At 45.6% G+C, this 19,009-nt stretch overlaps 1 protein-coding gene and 1 non-coding gene across 2 annotated transcripts in view; both read left to right on the forward strand.

Annotated features, from left to right (window-relative positions):
• Positions 1 to 19,009, forward strand: part of TRAFD1 (TRAF-type zinc finger domain containing 1) — a 41,425-nt gene that overhangs the window by 11,882 nt on the left and 10,534 nt on the right. The window contains exons 4-6 of the mRNA XM_088449231.1: positions 38 to 91; positions 3,519 to 3,903; positions 4,601 to 4,891. Coding sequence (XP_088305357.1) covers positions 38 to 91; positions 3,519 to 3,903; positions 4,601 to 4,891 — 730 coding nt within the window. The remainder of the gene's footprint in view (positions 1 to 37; positions 92 to 3,518; positions 3,904 to 4,600; positions 4,892 to 19,009) is intronic.
• Positions 14,974 to 15,083, forward strand: LOC148502962 (U6 spliceosomal RNA). The gene has a single exon (XR_015869956.1). It is a non-coding gene; the product is annotated as a U6 spliceosomal RNA (small nuclear RNA).

Below are 19,009 nucleotides of genomic sequence, written 5' to 3' on the forward strand. Positions count from 1 at the left end.
AATGGCAGCTGCTGATGTGGATTTGATTTTATTGCAGGTGACTTGTAAATGTAAAATGACCATGGAGAAGTATGAGTTGGAGGAACATGAGGTCAGTACACACCATTATAGTCTTTGGGTCTGAGAAGTCCAGTAGGACGATAGAGCTTTAGACATAGCAGATCTGAAGAGAATGTTATATTGCTGTATATAATTAAGAATGTGACTTCCTTTCCTTCAGCAAAAAATACATAAATACATTTTTCTCTAGTGTTTAAATTTGTTTTATATGGTTTGCAGTATTCTACAGATATCACAAATAATTCTCATAGTATATTTGAGGAATAAAGAGATTCTAAATTTGCTAAATACAAGTAGAAGCTAAATATTTTTACTTCAACTCTTGCTCTAATGCACTATGGCTATATATTGACTGTTACTCTAAGGGGTATATTACTCAAGTGTGCATTTTTAGAAGTGGAGATGTTGCTCATAGCAACTTATTATTATTATTATTATTATTATTATGATTTTTTAGATAAATGTTAAGTAGAAGCCGATTGGTTGTTATGGGCAACATCTCCACTTCTAAAAACCCACACTTAAGTAAATATATCCCTAAGTGAGGAATGTGTAGAGCAAAATTTTACACTAAAATGAAATGGACCCTGGGGTATACAGCTATGGCATAATCACAAAACCGAATATATGTTCTATAGTTCTTTTGTCATTTAGTGATACTACCTTTAGGTCAGTATTTTCGTTTTGTTCCATAGTTCACCTGGTGACAGAAAGTCCAAGACTGATAACATAGTGCGTATGCATAGTGCCAAATACTCAAGCATGGCTGAACAGAGATTTAGGACCTCATTCAGAGTTGGTCGAAGCGGTTGTACGGGAAAAGGGGCCGGATATGCAAATGATTCCCTCACAAGTTGCGTCCCTAAGTTCGGATCGGTAGCTGGCCGACCAAGGGGAGGAAGCGGCCGGAATTCAAAAAAATACGCCCCCTTCTCGTACGCATTGCACGTCATCTCCGGGCATATAAGGATTAATCGAGACCATTGGGAACCATCGGAAACTGGTCGTAGAGCTTAAGGTTGACCATACCCTCTCTTAAGCTCTACGATCATGTCAGTGTTAAAACCTCCCATGTCACATGTGCCATGACGCTACTTTGTTAATTATGCACTCCCATAAACCGTATGCACTCCCATAAAACGCCGTTCGCATAATTAGGCACGCCTGCGTTCGGATCTCCACTCCCCCGTTTTCAAGCACCTTCCCCTGTTACCACCCACAAACGCCTCAATCTGTCACTCAAACTACCGACCTGGCTGTGTTCAAGGAGAGAGAAATTTCTGATCGTAGCGGCTAGTTTGCGCACGCGCACTGCGAACTTTCCGCATGCGCAGTATAGCGAACATCGGTGGCGTACGACCGTGCGGCCACTTCGACCGACTCTGAATGAGGTCCTTAATGAGGGACCCTTCTCACCTGACTGCCATGTCTGTCTGTAGTATGAAACTGAAACAATACAGTAATAGGACTTAAACTATACAATGGTTATTCTCATTTCCAATCACTTTAAATTCTGGAAGTCATTCACCTAATTTTCAAGTATATCCATGTTACAATGTGTACTTGCTGCCCAGAACCTTCCTCGGCTCTCAGACAGCAGTTGAATTTATATGCAGTAACTTGCACAACAAACAAATGGGTCCCATACATCTAGCTGCTATCGGGACAATTCCCCATTCTGCCAACGCTGGGGAGTCGGGATTATTCAACCCGACCCAAAAAATGCTTGCAATCGGAGGAAGGTCACATAGGCCGCAGCGACTTGGAGACAGCACTAAACCTTTCAATACATCTGACTCCCATTCATATATTAAGTGATTTACCTTCTATCCGGGGGTTAGGATACCCTAACCTCAGTACTTACCGTTGAGACGCCAGAGCCGGCATCCTACGTGCCGACATCCCGACTGTCGGGATTTTGACGAATTCTCAATAAAGGCTTCTAAAATATATAGTTGAGTTCTTAACTCATTTACGCTGGGCTACAACAAGACAACAGTGTAGATACACAGATGGAATACAGATGCCACCGTACACTATTAAACATACTTAAGCAGAGCGCAGACACAGCCATCCTTATACATACCAATAGTTGTAAGGAATATGTCCCATAGACATTCTGTAACTATACAGGATATATCATTCAATTTTATATAATGTCCCTTGAAGATTAATTTGGCCTATTTTACATGAAGCAGTGTATATTTGTTACAGACAGCTCCCAGAGTGTGGAAATAAGCTGTGTAATGTAACAATGGTTACTAACTCGCACCTTACACAGTCTGATTAGAAATAAAATAAATGCCACAACATTTACCCAGTATATGCTGCATCTTTATCAGTGATAGCAATATTCCGTGTAACGCATGTACGTCTTAACAAAGTAGTTAATTTTTCTGTAGTATAATATACTGTAATAGCAAAACAGCTCCCCATCCCCCTGTTCCTTTGTGTCCTTTATATTCTGCTAAATAAGTTCTTAATAAGGACCACTTGTGCACAGTGTAATATGTGGTCATTCACAGCGTGTGTACAAGTCTGCAATTTATACTCTGACTTCTTATAGTTTGTGGATGTTCCCTAGCCTATCATAACTATGTAAATATGTGTAGGTGGCTTCAGGCCTAATTCAGAGATGTACGCTAATGCAATCGCAGCTGTGATTTTGCACGGAACGCAGCTGCAAAAAAGCTTTCCCGAGCATAGGGATGCCCACTACTTTCTTCTCATGTGAAATCTGATGTTGTATACTGGTAACATGACGTACATCGACCAGCCATGCAGCCCTCTGCGGCAGGTCTGACCTGTCTCAAATACAGCGGCTCTCCTGCCACGCAGAGGGCTCTCATGATGCGTATGAGATCACAATGGCTAATTCATGCATGCCCATGTAACAGCGTTTAAATGGCAAGCTGCACCTGTGTTTTCTAACCACCCCCTGTTACCTCCCCCCAAACAGTATCTACCTGTCACTCACTGTGAATGAGTTCACTGTGCGCAGAAACGCAAGACAAGCTCTGCGCATGTGCAGTGCGTCAGGCCCATGGCTCTGTTTTCAAATTGAGAATATTGAGATGGTTGCGGCAATGATGGATTTTTTTAATTTTTTTTTTTTTTCCTGTAAATTACTTGTGCGCTAATCACCTGGTATATTTGATTGTAGTAGTTATTGCACCTCTTTATAACAACAAAACATTGCTTTACAAGTATCTGGTACAACTGGTGCAACCAGATGATGCTACCTGAGATGCTTACATTCTCCATCTTCCCCATAAAAACAACATGCATTGTCTACTTACATTGCTATTCATTCCTGGAAAACCTCCACCTCTAACCATCACACATTGATTGATTGAAGAAAAATTATGTTTTTCTCAACTCTAGTTTGTACATAGAATATTTTTAGTTACATAAGTAACCCAGAAATCTTAATGCCCAATTGACTGTCTCTCTTACAGCGATCTGCTTGTCCTCTCCGCCTGTGTAAGTGTCAGTTTTGTGAGCTAGAACTTGCCTATAATAAACTAGAAGACCATGAAGAATACTGTGGAGCTCGGACTGAGCGCTGTGAGAAGTGTGGGTGCAGTGTGATGACCAAAGACCTCGAGGACCACCCTCTTCAGTGTGGCAAAGTAACGGCGCCAAAGAAACCTTCAAGAGTGCGTAGTTGGACAGACACAGACTATGAGGGTGCATGGTTTGAGCCATTTAGTGGCAGAGCCACTTTCACAGACAATATGTACTCTCAGATGCCTAGACATTTGCCCAATAGATTTTATGGGAAATCCATATTAACCCAGTCCTTTGATGTAGCCCAAAACATGAGGAGAGAACAAAACAAAGGTGAGTTTCCTGACCAGCTGATAAATAAATTTAAAGGAAATGATAGGACTATTAAATTTGTGTTCTCATGGGTATACAATTATTCGATGTCTGCGCCTAATCTTCCAATGCAGGAACCAGATGGTCTGTTGGGAGACATACTGGTTCTGGGCAAATTTCCTTTATAAAGATGTTATTTGGAAGCTATAGAAGGAAACCATCAAATAAGAATTCCAGACAGAATGATACATTTAGTTTGTGTGACGTTAAAGAGAACTTGTCATCTTTCTGGAAAGTATAGATAGTGCAGTATGCAGGAGGGAAGCAGGGAACATTTTCTCTCTATGCTTACCCGTGTATATGGGGCATAACATTTATTATTAGCATTAAAGGACCTGTATCCAAGTAGGTCACCTATGATATACTTGCACAGTTATTTCCCGCACACATCTCCTCTGCTTCACAAGTGCTCAAGGAAGGCAGGAGGGAAGCTTTAATGCCTTTATTTTTTTTCCTGCAATGTCATTGAGACCCTCGCCTGTAAAATTTTTATTCACTTGAAACGTTCAAAAGGTAGAGGCCTAAACAACACAGCTGTCTTTTTTTGTCTTTTAGCTGTACTACTATTAATAATAATAATATCCCTGTAAGTGTCTTTAATAGTAACATGGGGCATAATTGCCACCATTTTTCTCATGTAAGTTCTTCCTTTATCTAGTGAGAGAACAAACAAATCTACCCAGGGATATCCCAGTGCACACATGGGAACAACTACCTGAAGAAAGACCAAACGTACAACGAGTTTACGACTCTTTCCAATCTCAAAGCCATCGGAACACCACACTCTTCAACACCGAGCCTGATCCCCCATTCACTGAGAGAGGAAAAGAATTCTGGATGGACTTTTATTCTAAGGACAGTGTAAAGAAGATGACTCATGAGCAGAGCAATCCTAACTATTTTTCTGATGATGAATCGCTGCCATTGGATGTGCCCAGCGCTCCTACCAGTACGTAGCATTCTTGCCCACATTGTTATGATTTGAAATTGACTTTGCAGGGATCTTCCTTTTACAAGTATATTTACAGTGCTCTATTGAGGTAGATTTAGCTTTTCAGCAATGTAGTATGATACAGGAACTTTCCCATCACAAATTTAGTTGAACTAATATGACTGAGTATGAACTTGGTTGTACTGAGTAATACATTTACCTTTGCGCTGTTAGTGATTGTTTCCTTACAAATAGGAATATAAAGAGTTACCACCTAATCTGCGCACAGCAGCCAATAATGGGAGGTCCAGATACCATTGGATGTCACATCCAAAATAAAATGCTCAATGATGTACAAAAATGGCAAAAGGAGCTACACCTAGGCGCTAAAACATACACATTTAGACATACAAAAAAAAAAGTGTACACACACACACACACTCACACACCTCCCCCCCCCCCCCCACCTCCCCTTCAGGATCTTTCTGTTCGTTCCTTTCCAAGCCAAACGGGGATTTGATGTTGTACGATCTCCTCCTCAAAGATAGTTTGACATGTGGAAAGATATATCCATGTGTAAGTACTTAAATTGATTTCTCTTTTTGTGATCAGAATATATCCATCTCCCCACAACCCTTGTGCCACACCAGCGTAACCCACTCACACAAGGGAGTATGTATCCTCAAAAGGTTTCTTTATGAAGTACCATCACCCGGAAAATTCGAAGGAATAGAGGCAGAAGATATATACTGTGTACCGTAACTCACTTTAGTGAGATGAACACACCACATATAAAGGTTTCTTTAGTGGGGAACTACAAAGCGTACCCAAACTCAGTCTGGAATGGTGGTTGTATGCCTATAACTGTTTCTTTCTACTTCAGGGTCCATAGGGGGTCCACAGGGTTGACCTTGGGGTATAGGTTGGGAACCAAATCCGGGCACCACGCAGTTAAAGCTTTTAGCTCCCAGGATGCACTGGGTCCACTCTCCCTATAACCCCACCCCCAAGCCAGAGGCACCTCAGTTTCAGTTGGTGCCCGGCCGGAGTCGGGTCACCGTTAGCGCAGGGGGAGCTGATTAGCAGCCCCTAAGCTTATTTTATTTTTTTAGGGACAAAGTTTTTTCCATGGACTTTGGACTCTTCAGAGCGGCAGCGTCGGACTGTCCATAGGATGTCTAAGCTGCCGCTCCGTCACCCCGCTGGCGCTGAGACGCCAGTACAGATCTGGGGATCTCAGCGGGACCCCAGAGTCTGTACTAGCCGGACTCTGCGGGCGCCCAGGACTGCTGCCGGATCCACGGGGAGCAGGTAAGGTCGCGGATCACCGCTTGCGGTGATCCGCGCATTTCAAATGCAGTCCTGTGCCTCCGGTCTCAGGGGACAGACCGGAGGCGCCGGCAGTGGCGGCGGGCCCCCCCATACCCCGTGTGTCCACTAGACCACCAGGGACTTAACGATCGGTGCAGGGAGCCGGGTCCTGGGGGTTAATAGCCGGCCAGGGGAGGCAGCCTTCCCTGTTACAGCGGCTCCTCCCCTCAGCTCAGCGCGCCTTTCAGTATCCATAGTCTGGCGTCGCTGAGCTGCTTCCTCCGCGGGCCACGCTTCCTCTGAGGTCTCCAGCGGCCATTTTATCTCTGTGGTGCAGCAGAAATCTCTCAGGATGGCAGTTGGTCCAGTCCCCCTGCGTACCTCACCATCAGGTCAGTGTACACAGCGCTGTAGCCTTCCCAGACACTGAATCTGGGCAGTTGAATGCAGTGTAATAGTGCAGTATATTATATGACATGTTTATGTATATATGTATATATCTGCATTGTATGTGACTTATGCTAGTGCTGACTGTCTGTACTTTATTCTCTCACCTGTCAGTGTATATCTATCCCTTTTCTTTATCTGCCCTAATACAGCTGTACTTAGGGTGGTTCTGAGACCTCACATTTATATACTGGTTAATATTTGTGTGGTTTGTCACATACTGTTGCGTGCTGCACGTTGCCATATTTTAGATGGAACTGTGTGTTGCATACGCTGAAAATGGGTCCCTGCAGCTAATTTTTGGCATCAGTCAGGACCAGTATAGTGCTGCTTAATATTTCCGCCAAGAGGGTTGGTCAGATATGTCTGACCAGGAGATAGAGCGTTATACTGCACCCATTTTTACTATCCTGCAAGTCATGTGCTGCAGGTGTTAGTGCGGAGGATTTGACTCATAAAGGGTTCTGTATGTGGCGTCATCTGGTGCCGGGCCCCTTACACGACCCCCTTGGGCGGTTTGTTTTCTCGGGATCCTCTCAATTGCGGATCACCGGGCGGGCCCCATTGTTGTACCTCACTTGGGGTTACTTCACCATACTGCCCTTTTCATCTCAGGGTATCTCGCAGCTTCTTGCACTCTTCCCCTGTGACACAGACTACCGCTCCCTGCAGGGGTTTTTTCGCAGTATATGAATTCCCCCTGGTGCCACAATAGTCTGTCATTCCCCTTGCAGGGATTACCACAACAGCCACCCTGGGTGGATGTCGTTTTCTACGAAACGCTAATTGGCGTGGTTGACGCCCTGTGGTTACTTCCCAGTTGGCTCTGCCGTGAACTGGATACTGTTTGGGGCTCTTTCCCTCTTACACGGGGGGAAGCCTATTTCAGGTATTATTATCCCTGCTTTAGGGCTGGTAGCAGGTCCATTCTGGTTAGAGTGAATGTTGACCTGCACCTGTATCATACACCCTCAGTATTGCGTGCCTTCGGGTTCCCTGTTGCTGACTAGCGGGTGGATCGCATAGCGGGACTCTGGCTGTTGCCAGATAGGAGGTGTTACAACAGTGTTTGGCCTCCTGTCCCAAATTCCCTGAGGGTCATCACGAGCCCCTCCTGGGGTGGATGGGCGTGTTACTCGTCTGATTACAGACGTTACTACGCCTCCCATTCCTGCGTGGTCGGATTCTTCGGATCCGTAGGTGGTAACTCTGCCTGAAATCAGTATACTTGCTTTCAGGAGTTGTTACCCATCCTACCATGGCTATAGCATGGTTGGTTAATACTATTGCATATTGGGTTGATGCATTTGTAACGTTTTTTCCCCTCCAACACGTCGGGGGTTCAAAGGTATTTGGTCGCTCACGTAATATATGCAGTTGTCATAGGTGGAAATGCCTATATTGGATACCAGTCTCCTAACTTTCAGAGTTCTGGCTGCGACTGTATCCTCCGTAATACCCTATGGCTGCGCTCTGGGAATGCAGAGGTGCAGATACCATCTTTAGGGTTGATATTGTTTGGTCCTGACCTTGACAAGATTGTAGTAACATTGGCAGTATTACTAACGACAAGTTTACCGCTTTCAGCTATGCCCACTACAAGGCCTCAGACTAAGTCTGTTAAGTCTTTTTGTCCTCTGGGTCAGCCTAAAGGTCTGTTTCTTCGTAGACTGTCGGCATCTACAAGGGCCGACATATCCAGTACCGAGCAGGCCTGGACTGCCAGCCGATCCTGCTTCTGAACCTACGGATATCTCTTCAGCCTGACGGGACAGGCCTACAACTGGGAGATATCGATTTTCTCAGTTCGCCCGGTACTAGTGTCAAGTTGCCGCGGCTACGTGGGTAGGAGGGTATGCCCTCTTTGCTCAGGCGGCCTCTTTACAAGGGCCTTACAGATCCAGAAAGCTATGCAGTTGTTGCGGTAAGCGGAGCTAATTAGGCCATCCCCACTATCTCAGTGAGGGACTGGTTGTTCTGCTTTCTTTCTGGTGCGGTGGCTGAATGGTCCTCTTTGGCCTATTCTCTGTCTCAATTCCCTGAACCAGTTCCTAAAGCTACCTGGGCTCAGGAGGAAATCCCTATGCTCCATCATACGATGTTTGGAACCTGGGGACTTTATGGTATCACTGGATATACAGGACGCGTGCCTACGGGTACTTACAGAGACCTTTCCTCAGCATGGGCTGAGGTTTGCTGTATCACAGCAACACTTACAATTTTTCGGGCTCTGCCTGTTGGGACTGTCCCTCAGCCCCACAGGGGTTTACCAGCGTTTTGGATTTTCTGACAGTTCTTCTGTTCATTATATCCCAATGCTCCTGTACCTGGACGGCCTCCTGCTCTTAGCGGGATCACCGGGGTACTTTACAGCCAGGTCAGGATGACTGTGGCTTCTTCAGGGTGCAGACGTTTAATCAACGGGGAAAAAGTCCTCCCTGCATCCCTCTCTGGGTATTCTTCATCTAGGATCCCTGCTGGATTCTCAGAATCTGAGAATTCTTCTGGCGTAAGACGGAATCTCCACTCTTCCATTAGGAGTACATGGTTGTCTGCGCAGTCGACAGATGTCTTTACACTCTGGGATGCATGGTGGAATGGGCTCAGTTCCATTCCAGGCCTTTCCATAATTGGCTCATCTCCAGATGGAACGAGTTTTTTCTGTCGGATAACTGTTCAAACGATGATGCTCTCTCCGGAGGCAAGTCGGTCCCTGTCCGGGTGGCTATGGCCATCTCGTCCAGGGTTTTCTTTGCTATGGACAGTGTCTGGATCGAATCCTTTTCAGTGCAGTTGGACGTCTGTCGATTCCACCCTGTCAATTAACTTACTCTGGCATAACTCTTGTTTCCCGGTGAACCTGAAAAGGTTCAGTCCGACAGGGTCAGGACAGTGGCTTCCTTTTTAGCAACACTGTTCGTTGGGTGGCAATGACAGGTATGTCACATATTCGGACATAGTCCGAGGGTCTCCTCCCGACCATCTCGGCAGCGTTCATTTCAGGAGCTCTCCATTGGGAAGCGGGAGTCCTCAGCCGTCACGACGTGCATCCCGGGGACTAGTCTCTTCCCCAAGAGAGGTTTCATCTCCTGGTGAGCAGGGGGGGCCCCCCTGAGGTGACCCTCATGGCCTTCTGACTTTATCACACTATGGTGTTACAGTCCAGCTCTGGGGATTCTGAAGCAACCTTCAGCGACTCTTTGTCGGTGAAGTGGTCCTTCCACTTTGTGTACCTGTGTTCTCCGGTCTCCCTTCTTCCTCGAGGTCTTTGGAAGTGTTTTCAATCGAGACTGAGATGCTTTCCTGCTGGTGGCTCCTGATTGCCCCAGATGTCAGGGGTACTTGGATCTTCGGAGTCTCTACATCGATACTCCATCCCTGATGCTTCACTGCCCGGACCTGTTGTCTCAGGGTCCTTGGTTTTGCCTTGGACCTGGGTCGTTTCTTTGACTGTGTCCTTACAGTGGTCTTACGGCTTCCCTGGCTTTGTCATCGTTGGAATGATTAGAGCACATGGATCAGCTTTTGCTGGGACCTACCACAAACTGTGGCAGCCATAAATCTTATGGTATTGTACCTGTCGATACAATCCTCCGGTGTCCAGGATTTCCAGATATTCTGGCATTCCTTCCGGCTGGCTTGGGTTTCATACTTGGCCTGGTCTTCCTGACAGTGCGGATCTCTACACTGTCAGTATGGTTAAGATATGGAATTGCTCCACTCTGGTATCCAGTTCATCCTTTGGAGTGTTTTCTTGATTATGCCTCCATTTGTCCTCCCTAGGGACTCCTTGGGAGTAAGTAGTGGTTCTTCGTTACCTCCGGGGACAGTCAATGGAACCGCTGGTTGTGATAGCCATTACATGGTCTATTGCTTAGGCTCTCTCTTTCTCTCAGGGTGTTTATATCAACCAGGAGAGTGTCTGAATTGGGAGCGTTCTCATGTGGCTCCCTCTTCTGGAGGGCATCATGTCAGGGTGTGAGTTGCTCTCGCCCTGTGTTTCTTCTTAGTGGTTTTCAGGTTCCATATTATTCTGGAACTTATGGTACGGCCATTCTGTCCCCAGTCCTCTCGGCTGGTGTGGCCTCATTGACTGTGGTCTGGCCTCTTTGGATTTATGTGATCCGTTCAGGTTCCTTACGGAAATCGGACTCCTTATTGGTGGTCTGAGATTTCTGGTTTTCACAGGAAAGGATGGCCGGCCTATAACCAAATGTTGGCTGGATGGCCTCGTAGGTCTTCCTCAGGGGCCTACCCATGGGTAGGCCTTCCTGTTGTTGATGCTTGTTTTTTCTCGGGCCATGTGACCCTCGTGTGCGGCTCGCTGTGGCGCCTCGGCTGTTTTGCCTTACTAGGTGGCCACGTGGTCTTCTGTCCACACCTTTTTAAGGTTCTAGGCATTGGTTTCCTTTGCCTCTCAGGATGCTTCCTTTTTGGCGACGGATTCTCCTCTCAGCACAGGAGCGTCCCCACCCTTGGTTGAACTGCTTTGGGACATCCCCAAGGTCAACCCTGTGGACCCCCTATGGACCCTGAAGTAGAAAACAAGAGATATGGTAAGAACTTACCTTTGTTATCTCTGTTTCTACGAAGTCCATAGGGTCCACAGGGCGCCCGCCCTGACGCACCTGGCTTCATATGGGCTGTGTGGCTGGTCACCGGTTTTCCGTCTCCCATTTCTGTGAGTATGGTTATTGAGTGTTCCAGTTTTCTCTCTCTTTTTCTCTCCTCCTCCGGCCTTTGGCTACTTACAAACTGAGGTGCCTCTGGCTTGGGGGTGGGGTTATAGGGAGAGTGGACCCAGTGCATCCTGGGAGCTAAAAGCTTTAACTGCGTGGTGCCCGGATTTGGTTCCCAACCTATACCCCAAGGTCAACCCTGTGGACCCTATGGACTTCGTAGAAACAGAGATAACAAAGGTAAGTTCTTACCATATCTCTTGTTTTTCCTCATATTTTCACACATGTATTGCACTCTCCAAATAATGGAATTGGTAAATACCAGATAAGATAAATATTTTTCAAAAATTGTAGATAAAAAAGAACCGTTCCAATGGTATACAAATTGTAAAACACCAAAATGAGCTACTTAAAAACAAATGCATAAAATTTTAAAATAGGATTGAAAAAATTATCCCCCTTGTGGGAAATGTCAACATTTAAATGCTTTGGCAAAATTAGGTAAAATGTTCCAAAGATTAATCAAACATACCTCAACAAAAGGGATCAAAAGAAGTCACACTTCCTCACGGTCGACGCGCATTTCGGCTCGTACAAGAGCCTTTGTCAAGATATACCACAAGACCTACAGTATGTTTCCTTGTGTACCTTCTAGGCAGTATCTTAATTTTATTTAACTATCCTCTTTGCAAACTCCACAACGGAAGCTTGTACACGAAGCTGTTTCCAATACCTTTATACAGCATAAGGGAATAATAACACTAATATACAACATGCTCTATATAAAAGAGGTACATATTACATTGACAAATTTGTTCAGGAACTTATCAAAACTGAAAATATGAGATTAACCTGTACTAGCCAGGGTATTTTGCACTGAAAATGTTAGATCCATTTTTATTGTATATTAAGCAAGCTACTAAGGGCCTGATTCACTGCAGGTCACTATTGTAGCTGCGATTACACACACACAATGCTAATGTTTGCAATCGCAATGCCGTCGCAGGCCAACATAAAGATGCCCACTTCCCCTTACTCCCATCCGTAATAGTTTGTGTCTGCAAAAACATTGTTACCATCAAGTAACATCTGAGCCTCATGCACAATTACACAAGGTCAGACCTTGCTCAGAAATTGCTAACCTCGTCACATGCAGTGGGAGCTCAAGCTGCGCAATGGTGTTCAAACGCACACTGACACACCTGCGTTTCACAGACCCCCACCTGTCAACACCCCCCAAATGCTCACTTCCTGTCAATCACTCTGATGGGTCAGCGTAGTCTCTGCGATCGCAGTGATTTTGTTTTTTATGCACGTGCACTGCGATACGTGCGCAGTACGCAACAATCAGCCACCTGCATTGGTAATCGCAATAGCGAGCCATAATGAATCTGGCCCTAAATTCGATTTGTTTTGTACATTAGTACAGTAGAAGAGACTTGGGGCCTGATTCGGACCCACTCGCAAGTGGATCGATGGTGGTGCACTACGCGCGGTGTGCGCAAGCCCCGGAGCGAGTGAGAAATCACTCGCTCCGGGGGATCGCTACAAACGGGGCAGCTGTCAATGTTGATCGAGCGCTCGCCCCGTTTTGTAGGCGGGGAGAGGGGGTGGCTAGCCAAACGGAGGCGTTCCTGAAGGACGCCTGCTGTTTGAGGGCGGTCCTACTGGCATCACTAGTGATGTCAGTAGTGAGCTTCCTGCTCTATTAGAGCAGGAAGCTCACTGGGGCTTGCTGGAACGTGACCCTACGACAAGGGTCTCGTCGCAAGCCCGATCGCGACCATCACATGGCCGCCCGCAAAAGCTGTGGGTGGTCACCCACAGCTATGCGAGCAGCCAGGGGCCGTTTAAAAAAAAAAAAAAAAACGGCCGCCCTGATTCAGAGAGAGCGCTCGCTTTTTACGAGTGGCTCTGAATCAGGCCCTTAATTCACTCCCTTATCAGTGTGTAAGAGCGAGATGCATCTACATACAGCTTTCTGTTAGGATACTACATGCAATAACCCGGGTGAAGTAATTGAGTTTAAATCATTAATGGTCACTAGACTGGATACACAGGCTGTCATTTGCAGCAGGATCTGGTGTTTAGATAAGTATTAGTATACTTTGCAAATAAAAGTGCCAACATTTTAATTATCCCTACTATGGGAAGATGAAACCTACCTTAACTACAGAGATAGGAAAGAAAGGATGTAGTTGGTGGTCAGGATGCTGGCACTGAGAATTACAACACCAGTCAGAATCCTGGCGCCAGCATCCTGATGGTAAGTGTTTGAGTTAGGGGGAGGGTTAGGTAGCGGGGGTTAGAGTTATGGTTGGGCTGCAAGGGGGAGGGTTAGGATTAGGGGTAGGGTAAGGGTACTTACCGGCTTGTGTCTGTATTTTAACCCAGTCGGGATGCTGGCATCGGGATTCTCAGCACCAGAATCCCATACTAGGGATGGCCATTGGTGTGGTTACCATTGATGGCAAAATAGCAAGTAGCCATCGATGGCTACCAACTATGCAATGGATGACCATTGATGGTTTCACCAACCGATGGTCATCCCTGTTTTTTCTTTCATACGATCTGGGGTACACTCGACCATGGGGTTGCTTGAGGGTCTGAGGGAGCTGGCACTTAATTAGACTAGTATGACTTAAAGGGTGTAGCTCCTCCCCTCTGCAACCCGTGGTCTCCAGTGTTTAAGTGCCCATGGAAGCTGGGCTGTTTTTAGATTAGTTTTTTCTTTCGTTGTAATGATTATTTTACTGTTACTGTAGTATGTGATGTATGGTGCACCCGCAGCACACATCGGGAGATCCGTCGGCTATGGAGCACGGGGGTGAGGAACTCCGCTTAGAGCTCTCCCTCACACTGGCTCACAGGCAACAGCGCGGTCAAAACGGCCGTTTTAAGGCTGTGCATAATTAACAAAGCAGCGTCATTGGCCACGTCACTTGGTTGTCTCTTAGCCTGAACTGTTTGCATGATTGCGGTAGGAAAATCCAACCACAAGCACTGCAAGCAGTTCAGACGCCTTTCGATGTACTCGATTAATCTAATAAATAGCGGAGATGATGTATGATGTTAATGGCCAGGGGGCGTCTTTACAAAATAGCGAGCGCATGGTTCGTTCGTTCGTTCGCTCGCTCAGACATAGAGGCGTCAACAGACCGCAAAGAGCGAGCGCTCAATTTAAATAGCGGCCCATTTTTCTGAACGACCGTTCGCAAATAGCGTCCGGCTCTGAATCAGGCCCTCAGTTCCCAGAGAGCTACAGAGAGTAACGGCCCACACTGCTATGTTTGGGTTATGCCTCTGCTATACAAAATTTGTTTGTTATGGGGTTCCTCTAACCTGCATGAGTATACCACCGGTTCACCTGCATAACTGTTCTCTGCGCTGGTATTCACTCCTGACGAAGAGTATCATTTTAGTCACTCTAGTCTGGTGTGATTTTTCTGCTATCTTAATAGCGTCGGAAACTTGTGTCACAACCGTATACACAGGTGTGATCATTAGTCCTTTCTTTACTGGTTTCGCTTGCGTGCACTTCGTATAGATGGCCAGTCTACTTTGAGTCTGGGTTGTTCCTCTGTAGGGAGGGTGTAGCCTTGATTTTGGTCAGGGGTCTGCATGCTACTGAGTGGTTCACAGGTGATATCCCGAGCTGTATGAGTGCTGCTTGCCTCGGCAGCACATTAGCTACAATTGGAACGATACAGAGACGCTTTGCATGGCCCCTGCACAAGGATGACACGCAACTTCGTGATGCATTCCATAATGGACTTACTTTTCTTCTCTCACTGCAGACAACCTGTTGAGCATAGGTGAGATGTGCCTAATGTCTCTACAAACCCATTGGGCGTGTCTTTTCAGCATGTGACCGCAATAACCAGTGCTAGCGTGGAACTGGTCAAGCTGTTCTGGGTAGCTCTCTACCAGGCTTCCTTGGTGTTTCGTTTTTTCTTTTTTACTAGAGTGGCAATAGATATGCCCACTGTTCCGACAGTCTTTGGCCTAATAATGTAAATTTAGCTGGATGCCTGAGGTTTAAAATCTCAATTTTTGGAGTTCCAGCGTTGGGTTATTTTTGCTTTTCGGCTGCGGTTTTAAAACCGCTATTTGTAGTGCTGACATTGTGTGGCTTTTCCTGGTCTTCGGGTCTATCTAGGTATGACCGAATGGTTTTTTTTTGTCTACAATGGGCCTGATTGTCATAGACACTTATGTTCAAGTGCCCTGAATTGGCACCGTTCATTTTCGGATGGTTCTCTGTCATGCATTAGCGTTGATTTAGCTGATTCTACTTCTCCCACTGTAGTTGCCCCCTGACAGGAGAGGTATCTTTACCCATGCCTGAACTTTTGAACCACAGGGGTGTTTCTGCCTTAGTCTTCCCCTTGGCCCTGAGACAGTGTCTCACGGACTATAGTACCTACACAGGTCCTGCTGCCATGGCCAGCACTGACGTGGGAGCTGCCCTAGACAGGCAAGGGCCCCCTTTTCAGGATAACCCTCTTTTCCAGCTGTCTGTTTTTAAGCCTTATCTACATCCTGGGGATGTTGCCGGGATGTCTGCTGTTATCGTCCTTAGGTGATCATTGTTCCTGGGCTAAGAAGAAAAACCCATCGAGGGACTCTGTACCATTTGATATCCACCATCAATGGCAAAACCATCTACAATCGATTGGTTGTTAATGGTTGATGGTCATCCATACTCCCACCTTCTGTATCTAGCCAGTTTTTTATTTAGTGCCTGAGGGAGAGGCACAAAGATTTGAAGCTTAGGAGTTTTTTAGTTCTAGTTTGCTTTTTTGCTTTTAGGTTGCCTGATCCTCTTATGATGGGCTTTTGGGGAGCAGGGTCAATTGACAGCGCTGGCAGCTGGTGCAACACACTGTAGAATTCGGTCACCAGGTATCTGCGGGTGCTCTGGGGCCCACCTTTGTCCTCCTTAACTGTTGCTTTCCTCTGATGCTTTGCAACGCCTTTACCCAGGAGCTGTGGCTGTATCACTATGGCAGCCACAGCAGGTGAAAATTATCCACATGAATCCAGAGGGCCAGATATAAGGCAGGACTGCAAGTACACAATCACCCGGGCCTGACACAACAATGGTCAGTCCAAGGGAACCTTCCTAAAGTCTGTGGGGTTGTCTGCCCCTCGTTCTTAGCTGTACCTTTTAGCAATCTTATCTCTCCTATGGTTGAAGAACATCATTTTTCAGCCACTTCTGGCTCAGAGAGAGAATTTTCACAGGGGTTCTGACTTGCTGAACTCTGTGGAAGAGGGCACCCGTTTTGTGGAGTCCTTCTTGGAAAACCTTTCACTGCTGTTAGCTGTTTTCTTAGGCAGTGCTCTCCCTTGCTGGGGGATAGCCATTTCAGATGGGATGGGCTGTATAATGGCGCCCTTTTGCGGTCCCTCCTAGGTTTTGTTTAATGGCTTCAGACTTTTCTGTCCTGGGAGAGCCCATGTGGTGGTGGCTACAAAGATTCAGGTGCTGAGCTGATTTGGCTGCTTTTTATATCAAATCTATGCTAGACACTAGCCATGGTTTTGTTGGAGAAGTGGACTCAATGCTAATGGCACCTACCTGGAGTTTGTAGTTTTGTCTGGGATGAGAAGTGGCTGGTCTTTGTTGTGGCTGATGGGTACAGGGCTCCTGCACCGAGCTCTGTGCTACTACCTGATGGTTAAGCTTTTAGGAATTGCTTTTATGGTGAGCACAAAAAAATCCTTTTTTCCCAAGCCTTACGGTCCAGAACTGCATCTGTTCTACTAGTACCATTTAATACTTGCATTACTGGGGGAGTTTAGCTGCTCATTAGCATAATTAGTGCTGAGCTGATGATAGACATGTTTAGGGCTTACCCACACATGGTGCCTGTGCCCCCCATCCAGCACGCAAATGACATCTTACAGTTAATAATGTGTTTTTCAGAGCACCAACCAGCAGACATTCACTGCTCTGTGAACATACATCTTCAGGCGAGCGGTGGTGCCATATAAAAGGAAGGGGCAGTTATTTTGGTTGGGGCGTATCTGTCCTATTAATAGCAATGTACACTTTCTCGTTTGGTCATATAGCAGTTAGTAACAAACTCTGGAGTGTGAAAGGTTGTTTGGACCTTTTCTTTATATGCTGCTTTACACTCTTCCTTGTTCTACTCACCCAAGATAAACGTTTGTGTGGATATAATGTGTATTTTGTGTGACATGTATGATGGCAGAAACCAATAGCAGTGGCATAGCACATGATAGAATATATAATATAGTAAGTACATGCATTGGATTTACAGACCTATTAGTTATGGGGCCCTGTCTGATAACATAAACATAATTATTATATACAGCAGCTTATAGAGCAGTTTGTGGTTTGCCTTAGTAGCCTACAAGTGGCAGTTGCATAGTGTGGAATAAGTTATTTTCCCTTCTTGGGCATATGAAATGGCAAAGTGCAGTACTGTCCACAATCTGTGATATTGGGCAGCTGGCTCACTTACACACGTGTCTAGTGCAAAGCTTAAATGAGATGTTCACTTATGATTAATAATTACTTTAAAGTAAAAGAAAAAACTGGTACCTAATACATTGTAGTTGCATAGTATTATTATTATCCTTTATTTATATGGCGCCACAAGAACATAGAACTAACAAGTGAACAAGAAACCTGTAACTTACAGTACATTACAGTGCAGGACAAGGACACGATTTATATACATTGCTGCAATAGCGATTAAACACACAATAAGCAGCAGGGAATTGGCAGTCACGTGTTAGGTGCCCTTATGGGGAGTAAAGAGTAGAAGAAAATGTAAAGAGAAGCACAGGAGGGAAGAGGTCCCTGCTCGTGAGAGCTTACATTCTAAAGGTAGTATAGTATTAAACTTCTTTAGATTAGATTACAATGCCAATGTCAACTGCTGTGGCATTGACTGTATGAGGTGCTATGGGGCTGGCCATCTCTACCCTCTATCCCGGCTAGAAAAAGTTTTGTAGATCTAAGGTATCACAGAGCCTTTAGCACTATACTACACTTATCTATAATGTGTTTGGGGAAATTGCCATTTCCTTTATTATGAACTGTTGCTTAATGATATAACTTGTATAGCTATGTTATGCTTGAAGTGTGATGTGTTGTATAATTAGCTGTCTACACAATTGCAACGTTTTCTGTTAGCATAAGTTGATTTAAAGTGACCCTCTCACCAGTTATTAATTCTATATCACGTAGTGCCTTGTACACATTGTTATTAATATAAAGGCATGGCCTAGGTCACCCAAGTGAGTTCAAGTGCATACTCTAAGCTGCTAGTTCACAAAAGCAGACTACATTGGGCTGGCGTCCTCTATACATCACAACGGGAGACTTGATTTCAGCATTCTCTTCAGGCTACCTCTTGCTTTACTTCACATACATAGGGCTCTATTTATGTAAAGCATGATCTGGCTATCAAAAAGTATCACTGTATATATCGCATTGATGCGATTTATAGTATGTTTTGTAGCCATTCATGTAAACTTACCTGTCTGATGTCCTCTGGTAAACTGCCCATCTGCGATCCTGGTAAGCAGTGCAAAGACAGACATACTGGGAGTCCGAAATGTCTTCTTTCCACTGTGCATGCGCTGGCGTCTGAAACTAGCAGGTCACGTCTGACCTGCTGCAAAGGATGCTGGTCTAAATGGGGAGGAGCAAGCACGAGTG

This window comes from Taudactylus pleione, unplaced genomic scaffold (genome assembly GCF_031769625.1).
Source record: "Taudactylus pleione unplaced genomic scaffold, aTauple2 ptg000479l, whole genome shotgun sequence".
In the NCBI taxonomy this organism is placed as follows: domain Eukaryota; kingdom Metazoa; phylum Chordata; class Amphibia; order Anura; family Myobatrachidae; genus Taudactylus; species Taudactylus pleione.